Raw genomic sequence first — 17,437 nt, 5'->3', positions numbered from 1 at the left:
ATACTCCCTCCCCAGATCCTCAGTTCGCATTTTGCCTACGTCGTTGGCACCCACATGTACTACAACGACCGGATTCTCACCCTCCCACTCCAGGTTCCTCTGCAGCCCAGATGCGATATCCTGGACCTGAGCACCAGACAGACAACACACCCTTCTGTGCACTTTGTCATTGTGACAAAGGACAGTGTCAATACCCTTAACCACACTATCCCCAATTACTACCATGTTCCTTTTCCCCTTCTCTTTGCCTATGTCCTGCTGCATCACTGTACCGTGTGCAGTTTGCTCACCAACCTCACCGCCCTCATTCTCGTCCAGACTGGAAGCAAGAACCTGAAATCTGTTATGCAGATTGAGAGGCTGAGGCATTTGGTCCCCACCCTCCTTCCTCCGGTCCCCACCCTCCTTCCTCCGGTCCCCACCTTCCTTCCTCCGGTCCCCACCCTCCTTCCTCTCAGCAGCCCCCTCCTGTTCCTGACCCTTAGAGTTAGCCAGTCTAGGGGGGGTGGATGTCTCTTGCACCCCATTATCAATGGCACCCTCCCTCCCCCTGATGAGCCTCAGTGTCTGTAGCTCAGAGGCCAGCTCATCCACCTTGAGCTGGAGCTCCTCCAGCAACCAGCACTTACTGCAGACATGGTCACTGGGAAGGACCCTGGGGTCCACCAGCTCCCACATCATACAGAAACAGCACATCACATGCCCCTCCATTATTCCCTGTAGTAATATTGAACAATTTCAACACAAACTTACCAGGCCCTTTTCTCCAGAGCCCTTTGTTCCGAAGCCCTAATAGCTCACTCTGCTTCCCTCTCACTCCGCTGCCCGCTCCGACGCTGCCCGCTGTCTACACCAGGCCTCCTTTTAAACCTGGCGCTGTTTAAAAGCCTGCTTACCCACACATCCCTGCTATCCACTCCCTTTGAATTCTTAAAGCGGTAAATACAAAAAGCCCGCGAAAATGCTTTCAAATAATTTAAACAGTTCTACAAGGTAAATTCTTACCACACACTAAAAAGCCCGCGAAAATGCTTTAAACTTATTTAAACAGGTTTTAAACAGGTAATTTCTTACCTGACTCTCTGCTGATCTTATAGAGGTCTATAAAATAATGAGGGGCACAGATCAGCTAGATAGTCAATATCTTTTCCCAAAGGTAGGGGAGTCTAAAACTAGAGGGCATTGGTTTAAGGTGAGAGGGGAGAGATACAAAAGAGTCCAGAGGGGGATTTTTTCCACACAGAGTGTGGTGAGTGTCTGGAACAAGCTGCCAGAGGTAATAGTAGAGGCGGGTACATGTTGTCCTTTAAGAAGCATTTAGACGCTTACATGGGTGAGATGTGTATAGAGGGATATGGGCCAAATGCGGGCAATTGGGATTAGCTTAGGGGTTTTAAAAATAAGAGCAGCATGGACAAGTTGGGCTGAAGGGCCTGTTTCCATGCTGTAAACCTCTATGACTCTATGAGTCTATTAGTCACATCTTCAGGAACATATAAAGGCGTGGCAGAGAGGGTCAAGGAATATAACAAGAGGGGATAATGGTGGGGAGGGGGTAATGACAGGGAGGGGGTAACGGCAGCTGGGGGATGGAGAGGCCACAGGGAGCCCTGGGGAGGGGGTCAGGGAGGATGCAAGAATGGGAAGGAAGAGACATTATAACAGAACAGGCTGGAAAGAATGAGGCCAGAGAGGAGCAAGAGGGGAGGATGGGGAACAGAAGGGGAGATTGGGATAGGGTGGGGATAGTGTGAGAAGAAGGAAGGGTGGTGATGGAGCAGAGAGGAGAGGAGAGGGGGTAAGAGGGCAGGAAGGTTCTGGTCATGGCTGTCAGATTGAGGGCAGCAAAGTGGCAGTTTGTTCAATAATCTCCAGAATTCACACAGTAACAAAGTCACACCAAGCTCTGAGGAGCAGGTTCCTAATACTCACCCAGTGGAGGGGCAAAATTATCTGAAGTATTGGCCACCTCTGGAACATCCGCAGGCTCCTGCTATGAAACACAATGTTAGGCACCTTGACCTGACCAGAAAGGCACCATTTCCCCCGATCTCCCAGCCCACCTCCCCAGGTCCTTGAACCCCATCCCCTCCGATATTATTGCCCACATCACTGAAATCCGTCCAGCAGCCTTTGCTTCCACCCTGTCTATCACTAACAGAGTGCTAACTATGTTGTTGGGAGCTCTGGGAGGTAGCTGTGATGCTGCTGCCTCTCACACACGTTCAGATTTACTCTCCTTCCAAACCTGTCATCATTACCATCCAGAAGAGCAGCAAGTACCTGGGAACACCTGATCCAGAAGTTCCCCTCCAGTCACTCACCACCCTGACTTGGAAATATATCGCCATTCCTTCACTGTTGTTGGGTCGAAATCCTGCAACTCCCTCTCTAACAGCATAGTGGGTGTACCTACACCCCATGGACTGCAGTGATTCCAGAAGGCAGCTCACCGCCACCCTCTCAACAGGAAGGGAGTTGTTAAGCTGCTCCTTTGCAGGGTTCATACAGACTGTGATGTAACAATTCTCTGATTCAAATTACGGTTGCACAATAAATGCTGATCTTGCCAATGAAGACCAGGACCCAAGAGGGAATTTAAAAGGAAAGCTGCCTCTGGGTCTCTATCATCACTAACCCACTGCTGACAGCAAAGCTGTCCCCATTCCTTTAGTTAAAAGCTACAGTGTTGTCACAGAATTGTCAGGAGGGCAGGACTGAGGGACGCTTCCTGCAGCTGGTGAAAGGGCTCTGGCCAAACGGTCATTCTTTCAATGTGGTCAGTGTGTGGCTAATATCAGAAACTGGTCACCCTGGCTGTGATATACTCCCACCCTTCCACAATGCCAAATCACCAAGTCAGTGGGAGACCATCACACAGAGCTGCTCTCAGTTACAGCACACATTCCAAATCCACCCCTTTTGGGAGATATCTGGGCCACAATTTTACATAATAATTCAAAGTACCTAAAGGGTGAATAGACGGAGGTGTCTGTTTTTTTGAGTGAACTGATAATTTACAGCACTCTGTGCAATGCTCCCTCCACCTCGCCCCCCACAATGGCCATCAGGTGGTTCATGCCAGTGAAGGGGGAAGGTGGAGGGGGAAAGTGGAGGGGGGGGTGGGTGCGCAGGGGGGACGGCAGAGCAGAATCCTGTTGGAGAGGCCAGCAGCAGCGTGCTCAGGGGGCCACTCGGCATGTGCCAATTTCCCAGTGACCGGCCTCGATCCCACATCAGCCACCCCCACCCACCCGGGTCTGGCTCTGTCCCCATCTACACCCAGCCCCAACGCATAGATTCCACCCCCCACCCACCCTCCAATCTCCTCCCCGGATCTGGCTCCATCCCCATCTAGCCCCACCACCCATGAGGCCCCGTTAAGGTAGATAAATCCCCAGGGCCAGATGGGATTGAGCCCAGGTTTCTGCAGGAAGCAGAGGGGAGAAATAGCTGGAGCCTTAACAGATACCTTCACATCCTCTCTGATCACAGCTGAGGTTCCAGAGGATGGAGAATAGCCAATGTTGTTCCCTTGTTTAAGAAAAGAAACAGGGATAACCCTGGAAATTAAAGGTTGGTGAGCCTGACATCAGTGGTGGGAAAACCTTTGGGGAAGATACTGAGGGACAGGATAGATGCACATTTGGAGGAAAATGGACTAGTTAGTAACAGGCAGCATGGTTTTGTACGGAGAAGGTCATATCTCATTAACTTGATTGAGTTTTTTGAAGAGGTAACAAAGATAATTGATGAGGGAAGGGCTGTGGATGTGGTTTATATGGACTTTAGTAAGGTGTTTGACAAACTCCCATGTGGCAGACTGGTACAAAAACTAGAATTACATGGGATTGGGGTGGGCTGGTTAGATGGATACAGAATTGGCTTGGTTGTAGAAGATAGAGGGCAGCGGTGGAAGGGTGTTTTTCAGAATAGAGATCTGTAGCTAGTGATGTTCCACAGGGATCAGTGCTGGGACCGCTGTTGTTTATAGGAAATATAAACAATCTAGAGGAAAATGTGGGTGGTCTGATTTGTAAGTTTGTGGATGACACAAAGATTGGTGCAGTTGCTGATGGTGCCGGGGGTTGTCAGAGGATCCAACAGGATATCGATAGATTGGAGACTGGGCACAGAAATGGCAGGTGGAGCTTAAACCGGACAAATGTGAGGTGATGCATTTTGGAGGATTGAATTTAGATGTGAGTTATATGATAAATAGCAGAACCCTTAGGAACATTAACATACAGAGGGATCGGGGCGTGCAGGTCCACAGTTCCCTAAAAATGGCAACACAGGTGGCCAAGGTGATTCTAAAGGCAGATGGTATGCTCACCTTCATCAGCTGGGGCACTGAGTACAAGAGTTGGGAAATCATGTTGCAGCTATATAAAACCTTGGTTAGACTGCATTTGGAGTATTGCGTGCAGTTCTGGTCACCACACTACCAGAAGGATGTGGATGTTTTGGAGAGAGTGCAAAGAAGGTTCACCAGGATGTTGCCTGGTCTTGAGGGTGTTGACTTTGAGGAGAAGTTGAATAAACTAGGACTGTTTTCACTGGAAAGACAGAGGCTGAGGGGAGACCTGATAGAGGACTACAAAATTATGAGGCACAAACAGGGTGGATAGTCAGAGACTTTTTGCCCAGGCGGAAGTGTCAATTTCAAGGGAGCAGAGGTTCAAGGTGAAAGGAGGAAAGTTTAAAGGAGATGTGCAGGGGAAGTTTTTCATGCAGAGAGTGGGTGCTGGAATGCGCTGCCAGAGGAGGTGGTGGAAGCAGGCATATTAGCAACATTTAAGAGGCATCTGGGTGGGTGCATGAACAGGGAGGGAATAGGAAGGGAATAGGGATATACGGACCCAGTGCGGGCAGACAGTTATTTTTAGTTAGGGCATCATGACCAGCAGAGGCTTGGAGGGTCATTGTTCTTAGTACACTCCCAAGGATTTTACCACAGAGACGCTGCTTTCAATTTTCTGGGGCTCTGGTGGATCAGGGGTGCCTGGCTGTTGGTCTGACTGGGGGGGCTTGGAGACTAGCCTTTCTGTTCGTTGCCTCTCACGACGTCGCTTTAACCTGCAGAACGTAAAACAAAACAATTCTTAGAAAAAAAATCACGTTCATCCCATGATCCAGTGCCCTTTTGATCCCACTGTCTTCCATATCACAGAATCCTACAGTGCAGAAGAGACCTTTCGGCCCATCAAGTTTGCATCTCCACTTGGGAAGTGAATAATGATATTGGGCCTGACTTGCACAATGACAGCTTTCCAAGCAAGATAATGTGGAAAAGTTACAATGAGAGGGGTGAAGAGCTGTTTGCTGTTGTGAAGAAATGTCATGAGAAAAGCACCAACATTGACTACTCAATGCACGAAAGGCCCTGACCTGCCCACCTAATCCCACTTGTCAGCACTTGGCCCAAAGCATTGAATGCTATAACGTGCCAAGTACTCATCCAGGTACTTTTTAACGGATGTGAGGCATCCCATCTCCACCACCCTCCCAGGCAGCACATTCCAGACCCTCACCACCCCCCTAAACCTCCCACCCCTCACTGTTAACTCGTGTCCCCTCGTAACTGATCCTTCAAAGAAGAGGAATGGCTGTTCTGCATCCACTCTGTCCATGTCCCTCATAATCTTGAACACCTCAGTCAGATCGCCCCTCTGTCTTCTCTGCTCCAATGAAAACAGCCCAAGCCTATCCAACTTCTCTTTATAATTTAACCGCTCCATCCCAGGCAGCATCCTGGTGAATCCCCTCCACACCCCCTCCAGGGCAATCACATCCTTCCCATAATGTGGTGATAGAACTGCACACAGTGCTCCAGCTGTGCCCTCACCAAAGTTCAACACAACTCCATCATGACCTCTCTGCTTTTATAATCTGTACCCCGATCGATAAAGGCAAGCGTGTCATGCGCCTTTTTCACCACCCTATTAACCTGTCTTTCCACCTTCAGAGATCTATCGACAAAACAAACCAATGTGCTTTGTTCTTTGTCAGACCTTTCATTGAATACTTCCTTGTCAAATTACTACTTCCAAAGTGCATCACCTCACACTTTTCAGGGTTAAACTCCATCTGCTGCTTATCCGCCCATTTGACCATCTCATCTATATCTTCCTGTAACCCAAGATACTCACCCTCACTGTTAACCACCTGGCCAATCTTTGTATCATCAACAAGCTTACTGATCCTACACCCAGACAGTCATCTATGTCCTTTATATAAATAACAAACAATAGGGGGCCCAGCACAGATCTCTGTGGTACGTCACTGGTCACTGGCCTCCAGTCACCGAAACAGCTGTCTGTCACCACCCTCTGCCTCCTATCACTAAAAAGAAGTCTCACAACACCCAGTTAAAGTCCAACAGGTTTATTTGGTAGCAAAAGCCACTAGCTTTTGGGCCTCTGGCCCTTTGTCAGGTGAGTGAAGAGTGAAACTTTAACCTGGTGTTGGAAGACTTCTTACTGTATTTACCCCAGTCCAACGCCAGCATCTTCACATCATTTCTACCACTGAGCTAAATATGAATCCACCTTGTCAGGTCACCCTGTATCCCCTTCTTAATAAGTCTCCCATGTGGGACTTTGCCAAAGGCTTTGCTGAAATCCATGTGAACTACATCAACAGCACTGCCCTCAATCACACACTTGGTTATACGCTCAGAAAATTCAATCAAATTTGTTAAGGACAACCTCCCTCTGACCAAACCATGCTGACTATTCCTGATCAAACCTTGCCTCTCCAAATGGAGAGAGATTCTCTCCTTTAGAATCTTCTCTGGTAGTTCCCCAAATCACAGATGTGAGACTCACTGGTGTGTAGTTCCTTGGCTTGTCTCTGCAACCCTTCTTAAATAGTAGGACTTTATTAGCTGTCCTCCAGTCCTCTGGCACCTCCCTGGTGAGAAGTCTCACAACGCCAGGTTAAAGTCCAACAGGTTTATTTGATAGTAAACCCACAAGCTTTCAGGGTTTGCCCCTTTGTCAGGTGAGTGGAGAGTCACCAGAGTGACCAGAACTCTCCATTCACCTGACGAAGGGGCAAACCCTGAAAGCTTGCGGGTTTACTATCAAATAAACCTGTTGGACTTTAACCTGGTGTTGTGAGACTTCTTACTGTGTTTATCCCAGTCCAACGCCGACATCTTCACATCATGACCTCCCTGGTGGCCAGGGAGAAATAAAAAATTTGGGTCAGAGCCCCTGTAATTTTCTCCCTCGCCTCTCACAACAGCCTGGGACACCATTCATCCGGACCTGGAGATTTGTTCACTTTTAAGCCTGCCAATATCACTAATACCTTGTCACTCCCTATGACAATTTTCTCCACAGCCTCACCGTCTCCCCGAGTTCCATAACTACCTCCTCATCCTCATGGGCAAAGACTGACCCTACTAATGCCCTCTGGCTCCACCCATAGTTTGCCCCCTCGGTCCGTAATGGGCCCCACTCTTTCCCCGATTATCCTCTTCCCCATTGATAAACTTATAGAATATCTTTGATATCCTTCAGTTTGAGGGTGAGAAAATTGAATCTGAAAGAACTATCTTAAACTGAAATGAAGGTAAGAACAAGGAAAGGAAGACAGTCGGCTAAAGTCGACTGGGAAAGTACGCTGCAAGGAAAGGTGGTAGATAAGCAGTGGCAGTCATCTAACGAGATATTTGAGGGCAAATCCACATCTAGCATGAGAGAGGCTTTTAAAGGCCAGTTGATTGAAGTGTGAGACAGACAGGTCCCCACAAAAATGAAGGTCAGAAATGGCAGAATTTGGGAGCCATGAATGATCAGGAAAATTGTAAGCTTAGTCAAAAGGAAAAAGGAAGCATCCAATAGATCTAGGCATCTAAAAACTGAGGAATACAATGGAAGTAGGAAGGAGCTTCAACATGGAACTAGGAGGACTAAAAGGGGCCGTGAAATATCTTTAGCAAACAGGGTCAAGGAGAATCACAAGGATTTTTATGAATATATTTGGAGCAGGAGTTAAGTTTTTAAGTTTTTATTAGTCACAAGTAGGCTTATATTCATACTTCAATGAACTTACTATGAAAATCCCGTAGTCACCACACTCTGGTGCCTGTTTAGTTACACTGAGGGAGAATTTACCAAGAGAAAGAGTAGGCCCACTCAAGGACAATGCAGAGATGTTATGCATGGAAGCACAGGAAGTAGGTGAGATCCTTAATGAGTACTTTGTATTGGTATTCACCAAGGAGAAGGATTTGACGGATGTTAGGAATAGGTATGTGAACACTCTAGAGAATGTCAATACATTGAAGGAGGAAGTGTTGAGTATTCTAACCCCAAGAAAATCTCAGCAGCTCTGGCAGCATCTGTAAGGAGGGAAAAGAACTGATATTTGGAGTCCAGGTGATCCTCTGTCCTTTTAGCTTTGACAAAGGGTCATCTGGAGCACTGTGTGCAGTTCTGGTTGCCACATTATAGAAAGGATGTGATTGTGATTGCACTGGAGGGGGGTGCAGAGGACATTCACCAGGATTGCTGCCTGGGATGGAACATTTAAGTTATGAAGAGAGGTTACGTAGGCTTGGGTTATTCTTGTTGTAGCAGAGAAGACTGAGGGGGTGACCTGATCGAGGTGACAAAGGTGATGAGTCATGGACAGAGTGGATAAGGAGCAGCCGTTCCCCCTAGTTAAAGGGTCAGTCACAAGGGAACAAAGGTTCAAGGTGAGGAGCAGGAAGTTTTGGGGGGATGTGAGGAAAAACCTTTTTACCCAGAGGGTGGTGAGGGTCTGGAATGTGCTGCCTGGGAGGGTGGTGGAGGTGGGATGCCTCACATCCCTTAAAAAGTACCTGGATGAGCACCTGGCACGTCATAACATTCAGGGCTATGGGCCCAGTGCTGATAAATGGGATTAGGTGGGAGGTCAGGTGTTTCTATTGTGTCGGTGCTGACTCAATGGGCCGAAGGGCCTCTTCTACTCTATATGATTCTGTGATTCTATGAGGTTGGGCCTGTACTCATGGGAATTCAGGAGAATGAGAGATGATCTTGATGAAACATATAAGATTGTGAGGGATTCAGAGAGGAAATTTCCCCTCATTTGGGGAATCTAGGGCCACCGTTTCAGAATGACTGGTCTCCGAATAAGACTGGGATGAGGAGGATTCTGTTCCCTCAGAAGGTTGTTACTCTTTGGAATTTTCTTGCACAGAAAGCAGTGGAGGTTGTGCCAGTGAGTATATTGAAGAGTGCATTAGACAGATTTTTGATTACTAAGGGAGCTCAGAGAGATGCGTTGCCAGGAATGTAGGGTCGAGGGCAGGATTAGATCAGCCATGATCTCATTGAAAGGCAGAGCAGGTTCATGGGATCCATTTGCTTCCCATTCCTCTGTCTGCCCCCTGGTCCTGCCCAGTCTGGTCACTATTCTACTGATTTGCTACTACTGAATGGGATGATGCAGAGAATGAAGTAAAACCACCTCACATATTCGCACCTCTTCTTACTGCTTTGATTGGTCCTGGGCTCAAACGGCTCAATGTTGACTTTCAGAAGATGGAAAGCTCGAGGTTGTTGTCCTAAAGGTTGTCGAGAGTGACGCTGTCGGCCTTGTTCAAAAGCAATGAGATCCTGAGCTGGAATGAGTTTTGGAGGATTGATCACTGACACCTAGAATGAAGGATAATGTAGTAATGGTGGGCACAGCAGATATTGAATTTTAACTGTGGCCAGCGTACAGCATTGTCACTCCAGAGGTAGCCTTCAAACCAGGCTTCTGCCTGGGGATGGTGTATTACATTGCACTGCATTGAAGTGAATAGAGGTCCCTCACCAGCAATGACAGCTGTTTGTCTTGTTGGCTAAAATATCCTGTAACGTGACAGCACTGAATAATCCCAGCCCAATCAAAGAACAGCACAGGAAACAGGCCCTTCGGCCCTACAAGCCCGCGCTGCCCATTTTAACACTCACTGAGTGCCTTATTCAAGTCTTTCGTCGGCCGACGACGCTTTTGTTTACCTTCAGTAGACTCCACAATAAAGGGGTGCAAATTTAGGGAATTATATGGACACCAGGTTAAGGGAGAGATCCAATTCAGGGACAATTTATTGACACCAATCAGCCTAAAAAGCACCTTTTTGGGGTGTGGGAGGAAACCAGAGCACCTGGAGAAAACCCACGCAAGCACGGGGAGAATGAGCAAACTCCCACAGACATTGATCCAAGTCGGAGATCCGACCCGGGTCCCTGTATCTGCACAGCAAACAGTGATAGTCACTGAGCTGTCGTGTTGCCCGTCAGTTGGTCTAGTTTAAGCGTACACTATCGGACATTCGTCATCCAGCAACTTCAGAAATGGCCTGAGATACACTGTTACAATGAAGTACAGCAAATAATATGCTACAGAACATAGGTGGAGACAGGCAAAACTATCTCAATAACTCCGACAATAGAAAACAGTATGGATATTTTGACACAACATAGCCCTGTCCCTCTTATCCTGTCCTGACAAAGGCTGCTTTCCCTTAACAAGGTGGAGACACCTACTCCCCTTGGTGCCAAGACTCCCGTATCTCTCCCCCTCACCGTGACTGGACAGAGGCCCACCCAACCCCATCAACAGAGCAGAGAAGCCCTCAGACCCTGAATCCCTTCCTCAGCGTACTGGCCCAGCTTACCTGGTTCACAGTGTTGAAGCTGCGATATGGCTGCTGCTGTCTAGGACTCGGAGTTGATGCTGCAGAGAGTCTCCATGACCGTCCAAGCTCTGTCTGACTGTTTGGCAGCTGCTTTTCCACCAAAGGAAAGTGGGTGTTGAGGGTGGGCTGGGGGAGGTGGAGGAGAGGCATTCTGAGCATCTGAGAGCAGCCTGGGTGTGAGGAAGGAGGTGGGAGTTGCCTCGGGAATCTCTCAGTGGAGTAGATAGGGCCCTTTGCTGGAGGCTCAGTCCAGTGAGAAACTGGAGGCTGCTGATATTGATCCAGGTTCAGGTGTTTGGGTGGGCTTCCACGGAACAACTTCTCCTTCCTCTCCTGTTCTTCAGCTGCTTTCTGCAGAGTCCCAGGATCATATGCAGCTAAGTTTAAATGGGAAGGAAAGCCAGGCTGTGGCTTGTGACGGGGCTGTGGGCTGGGAACCCAGGCCTCTCGGGGGGTGGATTGCAGTAGAGGTATGGAGTGAGCCAGCTTGGTGAATCTCACTGAAGGAGTCCTGAGCTCATAGCGAGGCTGGAGTCGCAGCAATGGGAGACCAGCTGTTGGATTTGTCTGAGGACTGAAGTGGAAGAGTGCCGCAGGAGGCTGAGGCCCGAGGTTCAGGAGGAGGTGCGGTCGGATAGAATCACTGCCTGCGGTCGGCATATTTTGGGAATCAGAGATCCGTGGTAACGTCCGCACGTCATCACCTTCAGGTGGTGGATGCAGAGAGAACTCCTCTGGCTTCTAGGGAATAAAGGAGAACATCAGTGGACAGATCCAAAGACCCAATGGCTTCTACTTACAGGAAGATAATATCTGACAACAGGATTTCAGCTCAAAGCCAATCATTGAAGGAGGGTTCCGATTTCAATATTTCGATTCAAATACACGGAAAACTGGTCTGATGGAATAATTAGTTTGAAGATTTATACAAAACTTTGGGGCACAGGTTTAAGGTGTGAGTTTAAAGGAGATGTACGAGGCAGATTTTTTACACAGAGTGGTGGGTGCCTGGAACTCGCTGCCGGGGGAGGGAGTGGAAGCGGATACGGTAGTGAGTTTAAGGGGCTTCTTGACAAATCCATGAAAAGGATGGGAATAGAGAGATATGGTTCCCGGAAGGGTAGGGGGTTTTAGTTCAGTCGGGCAGCATGGTCGGTGCAGGTTTGGAGGGCTGAAAGGCCTGTTCCTGTGCTGGAATTTTCTTTATTCTTTACTTTGGGAAAATAATTAATTTGGGATTGAAAAAGGGCTCTGGAGAGAAAGCAAGGATTAGGTTTGGGATTGATGCAGGACAATAGTGAGAGAGCTATAGGGAAGGCAGTGATAAAGAGCCAGGCCAAACCTTTGGGATCAAATCCCAGCACAGCAGGTGGTGGAATTCAAATTCCGTTAAGGAATCTGGGATTGAACCTTGTAATAGTGAAGCCATTATTAGAATATAGAAAAACTACAGCACAAACAGGCCCTTCGGCCCACAAGTTGCGCTGATCATATCCCTACCTACTAGGTTTACCTATAACCCTCGATCCTATTAAATCCCATGTACTCATCCAGAAGTCTTTTAAAAGACCCCAGCAAGTTCGCCTCCACCACCACCGACGGCAGCCGATTCCACTCACTCACCACCCTCTGAGTGAAAAACTTACCCCTGACATCTCCTCTGTACTTGCTCCCCTGCACCTTAAATCTGTGTCCTATCGTAGCAACCATTTCAGCCCTGGGAAATAGCCTCTGAGAATCCACCCTATCTATTCCTCTCAACATTTTATAAACCTCTATCAGGTCGCCTCTCAACCTTCGTCTCTCCAGGGAGAAGAGACCTAGCTCCCTCAACCTATCTTCATAAGGCATGCCTACCAATCCAGGCAACATCCTTGTAAATCTCCTCTGCACCCTCTCAATAGCTTCCACATCCTTCCTGTAGTGAGGCGACCAGAACTGCGCACAGTACTCCAAGTGGGGTCTGACAAGGGTCCTATACAGCTGCAGCATTACCTCCCGACTCCTAAACTCAATCCCTCAATTAATGAAGGCCAGTACACCATACGCCTTCTTGACCACATCCTCTACCTGCAAGGCCGATTTAAGAGTCCTATGGACCCGGACCCCAAGGTCCTTCTGATCCTCTACACTGCTAAGAGTCTTACCCTTGATATTATACTCATTATTGGTCATCATTGACATCCACTTTGTTAACCAGTATCCCAAAGGGAAAGAAATCTGCCACCCTGACCCTGCCTGACCTACATGTAACTGCAGCTCTGAAATGTCAATTCAGTTCAGTTCATGGGCAATTCAAAATAGGCAACAAATAATGACATTGCAAGTAATATCAACATCCCGTGAATTAATTTTAAAAAGCGAGGCAGTGGGATTAGTTTGGGATTGATACAAGGTCATGGGGATAGAGTGATACTGTGGGATCATTTCCAAGTGAGGACTATAGAATTATAGAACAATACAGCACAGAAGAGGCCCTTTGGCCCATCCAGTCTGCACCAACATATCAGAAACACCTGAACTCCCATCTAATCCCATTTCCCAGCACTGGGCCCATAGCCCTGAATGTTATAATGTACCAAGTGCTCATCCAGGTACTTCTTAAAGCGTGTGAGGCATCCCACCCAGGCAGTGCATTCTGGACCTTCACCACCTCTGGGTAAAAAATGCTTTTCCTCAAATCCCCTCCAAACCTCCCACTCCTCACTTTTAACTTGTATTCCCTTGTGACTGACCGCTCAACTAAGGGGAACAGCTGCTCCTTATCCACTCTGTCCATGTCCCTCATAATCTTGAACACCTTGATCAGATCACCCCTCAGTCTTCTCTGCTCGAACAAAAACAATGCAAGCCTATCCAACCTCTCTTTATAACTTCAATGTTCCATCCCAGGCAGCATCCTGGTGAATCTCCCCTGCACCCCCTCCAATGTAATAACATCCTTCCTATAATGTGTGACCAGAACTGCACTCAGTGCTCTAGCTGTGGCCTCACCAAAGTTCTATACAACTCCAACATGATTTCTCTGCTTATGTGATCTATACCTTGATTGATAAAGACAAGTAGCCCACATGTTGTTTTCACCATCCTACTAACATGTCCTAACCTTCAGAGACCTGTGGTCAAACATGCCAAGGTCACTTTGTCCCACAGAACTTCCTAATGTCTTACCATTCATTGAATATTTCCTTGTCAAATTACTCCTTCCAAAATTTATCAGCTCACACTTTTCAGGGATAAATTCCATCTGCCACTTATCCGCCCATTTGACCATTCCGTATATATCTTCCGGTAGCCCAAGACACTCACCCTCACTGTTAACCACCTGGCCAATCTTTGTGTCATCCACAAACTTACTAATCCTACCCCCCACAATTCATCTAAGCTTTTTATATAAAGAATATAAATCCAGAGAATATAATCCTAACTGATCCATCTCTCCTCATATGACAGGCCTGTTATCCCAGGAATCAGCATGATAAACCTTCACTGTACCTCCTCTGTAACATGGACATCCTTCCACAGATAAGGACACCAAAACTGCACACAACACTCCAGGTGTGGCCTCACCAACGCCCTGTACAATTGCAGCAAAACATCCCTATCCCTATAAAAATAGGGAGTTTTGACAAAGGGTCATCTGACCTTGAAACATCAGCTCTTTTCTCTCCTTACAGAAGCTGCCAGACCTGCTGAGATTTCCTTCCCTAAAATACATTAGATGGGTTTTTCTGACAATTGACAATGGTTTCATGGTCATCAGTAGATTCTTAATTCCCAGATATTGATTGAATTCAAATTTCATCATCTGCCGTGGTGGGGTTTTTGAATACGGAGTATTACCCTGGCTCTCTGGATCACTAGCCCCGTGATAAAACCTGTACTCCACTGGCTTCCCTGCACACATCAGAATCCCAGTACGGGGAACTAGTGGCCCTGGACATTCAGTGCTTATAGCAGACAAGTGAAGAACATTAACCAAAATGATGTAACACCCACTCAGCAACACACATTTTTGTGCCCTGAATACATTCCGCTTTCCCCTCCCTCTCCCCATCGTGTGCGAGTGACAGCTTCTACTCCTTACCTGGGCAACCTTTTTGTCCTGTGGCAGGCTGCATGGCCTCTGAACTGGAGGGCTGCTGTCCATAGCTGTTCGCTCACACTCCTTTTCCCCAGGGACAGCCACTTGTCTGGTTAGAGTTGGGTTTATATTGGTATTCAGTGTTGGAGTAACGAGGCTGGGAATGGGTGGAATCTGCTGCTGAATACTGGGAAGGTTTGTCAACGATGATCCCACCATCTGCATTAAACTCATGAAGTTGATTTGTTGGAGCTGTTGGGATTGGGGGGAGGGTGAAACACAGGAGAGTGAGTTAAGATCAGAGGGGGAAAATTCGGAGCAGATTCAGCCTCTTGGCTCTGTCAGGCTGTTCTACTATTCGAGAACACTAAGGTTGATCTGATTGTGGCCATAAATCCACTTTCTTCCCTGTCCCACATAATGCTCAACTCCTATGCCAATTCCTTCTTATAGAAACATAGATCCATAGAATCCCTACAGTGCAGAACGAGGCCATTCAGCCCACTGGGTCTGCACTGACTCTCTGAAAGAGCCTCTTACCCAGGCCTATCCCCACAACCTATCTCTATCCCCTATGCCATGGCCAATCCCGCTAAACCACACACCTTTGGAGTGTGGGAGGAAACCGGAGCACCCAGAGGAAACCCATGCAGACATGGGGAGAACGTGCAAACTCCGCACAGATAGTGACCCGAGGCCGGGAATCAATTCCAGGTCCCTGGCACTGTGAGGCAGCTGAGCTAATCGCTGTCTCATCTTAGAGAGGAGATTCCAAATTTGAATCTGCATCGCCACCACCTTATCTGAAAAATCAGCACAGTGGACCTTCTTTACACCCCTAATGAGGGAGAGCGATGGATTTCTGGGGGTGAAGAAGAGGGAGAGAGCTATACGAGTGAGGGAGAGAGACAGAGCCGGGGGAGTGAGGGAGAGGGACAGAGCCGGTGGAGGGAGGGAGAGGGACAGAGCCGGGGGAGGGAGGGAGAGGGACAGAGCCGGGGGAGGGAGGGAGAGGGACAGAGCCGGGGGAGGGAGGGAGAGGGACAGAGCCGGGGGAGGGAGGGAGAGGGACAGAGCCGGGGGAGGGAGGGAGAGGGACAGAGCCGGGGGAGGGAGGGAGAGGGACAGAGCCGGGGGAGGGAGGGAGAGGGACAGAGCCGGGGGAGGGAGGGAGAGGGACAGAGCCGGGGGAGGGAGGGAGAGGGACAGAGCCGGGGGAGGGAGGGAGAGGGACAGAGCCGGGGGAGGGAGGGAGAGGGACAGAGCCGGGGGAGGGAGGGAGAGGGACAGAGCCGGGGGAGGGAGGGAGAGGGGCAGAGCCGGGGGAGTGAGGGAGAGAGACAGAGCTGGAGGAGGGAGGGAGAGGGGCAGAGCCAGGGGAGGGAGGGAGAGGGACAGAGCCAGGGGAGGGAGGGAGAGGGACAGAGCCGGGGGAGTGAGGGAGAGGGGCAGAGCCGGGGGAGTGAGGGAGAGGGGCAGAGCCGGGGGAGGGAGGGAGAGGGGCAGAGCCAGGGGAGGGAGGGAGAGGGACAGAGCCGGGGGAGTGATGGAGAGGGACAGAGCTGGGGGAGGGAGGGAGAGGGACAGAGCCGGGGGAGTGAGGGAGAGGGACAGAGCCGGGGGAGTGAGGGAGAGGGACAGAGCTGGGGGAGGGAGGGAGAGGGACAGAGCTGGGGGAGGGAGGGAGAGAGACAGAGCTGGGGGAGGGAGGGAGAGGGACAGAGCCGGGGGAGTGAGGGAGAGAGACAGAGCTGGAGGAGGGAGGGAGAGGGACAGAGCTGGAGGAGGGAGGGAGAAAACATAAGAACATAAGAAATAGGAGCAGGAGTAGGCCATCTAGCTCTTCGAGCCTGCCCCGCCATTCAATAAGATCATGGCTGATCTGTCGTGGCTCAGTTCCACATTCCCGCCCTCTCCCCATAACCCTTAATCCCCTCTCTCATCAAAAACCCATCAACCCGCGTCTTAAAAATATTTAGCGAGGCAGCCTCCACCACTTCAACGGGCAGAGAATTCCAGAGATTCACCACCCTTTGAGTGAAGAAGTTCCTCCTCAACTCTGTTCTAAACCGCACCCCCCTTTATCTTGAGGCTGTGCCCCCTAGTCCTACTGTCCTTTCTGAGCGAGAAGAGCCTCTCCACCTCTATCCTATCCATCCCATTCATCATCTTGTACGTCTCAATGAGATCTCCCCTCATTCTTCTAAACTCTAACGAGTACAAGCCTAGTTTATTCAGCCTCTCCTCATAGCTCAACCCCCTCAACTCCGGCATCAGCCTAGCAAACCTCCTCTGCACTCCCTCCAAGGCCAAAATATCCTTGCGTAAGTACGGCGCCCAAAACTGCACGCAGTACTCCAGCTGCGGCCTCACCAATGCCCTATACAGCTGCAGCAAGACCTCCCTACTTTTATATTCAATCCCCCTCACTATGAAGGCCAGCATCCCATTCGCCTTCCTGACCACCTGCTGCACCTGAGGGTGGGATTTTGCGACTCATGCACAAGGACCCCAAGGTCCCTCTGCACCGTCGCCTGCTGCAGTTTTTCTCCACGTAAGTAATAATCCTTCCTACCATTCTTCCTACCAAAGTGGACCACCTCGCACTTGCCAACATTAAATTCCATTTGCCATTTCCTGACCCATTCGCCCAGCCTATCTAGATC

At 49.1% G+C, this 17,437-nt stretch overlaps 1 protein-coding gene across 1 annotated transcript in view; it reads right to left on the bottom strand.

Moving 5' to 3' along the window:
* The window catches only part of cplane1 (ciliogenesis and planar polarity effector 1), a 270,576-nt gene that overhangs the window by 100,910 nt on the left and 152,229 nt on the right, over positions 1–17,437 (bottom strand). The window contains exons 33-38 of the mRNA XM_080183273.1: positions 14,775–15,023; positions 10,667–11,428; positions 9,484–9,656; positions 4,956–5,079; positions 1,933–1,993; positions 1,075–1,101 (exon numbers count right to left, since the gene is read on the bottom strand). Coding sequence (XP_080039399.1) covers positions 1,075–1,101; positions 1,933–1,993; positions 4,956–5,079; positions 9,484–9,656; positions 10,667–11,428; positions 14,775–15,023 — 1,396 coding nt within the window. The remainder of the gene's footprint in view (positions 1–1,074; positions 1,102–1,932; positions 1,994–4,955; positions 5,080–9,483; positions 9,657–10,666; positions 11,429–14,774; positions 15,024–17,437) is intronic.

The sequence above is a fragment of the Carcharhinus amblyrhynchos genome, unplaced genomic scaffold (assembly GCF_965287045.1).
Source record: "Carcharhinus amblyrhynchos unplaced genomic scaffold, sCarAmb.v2.hapA chromosome_205, whole genome shotgun sequence".
NCBI lineage: Eukaryota > Metazoa > Chordata > Chondrichthyes > Carcharhiniformes > Carcharhinidae > Carcharhinus > Carcharhinus amblyrhynchos.
This window is presented reverse-complemented; position numbering and strand designations above follow the sequence as displayed.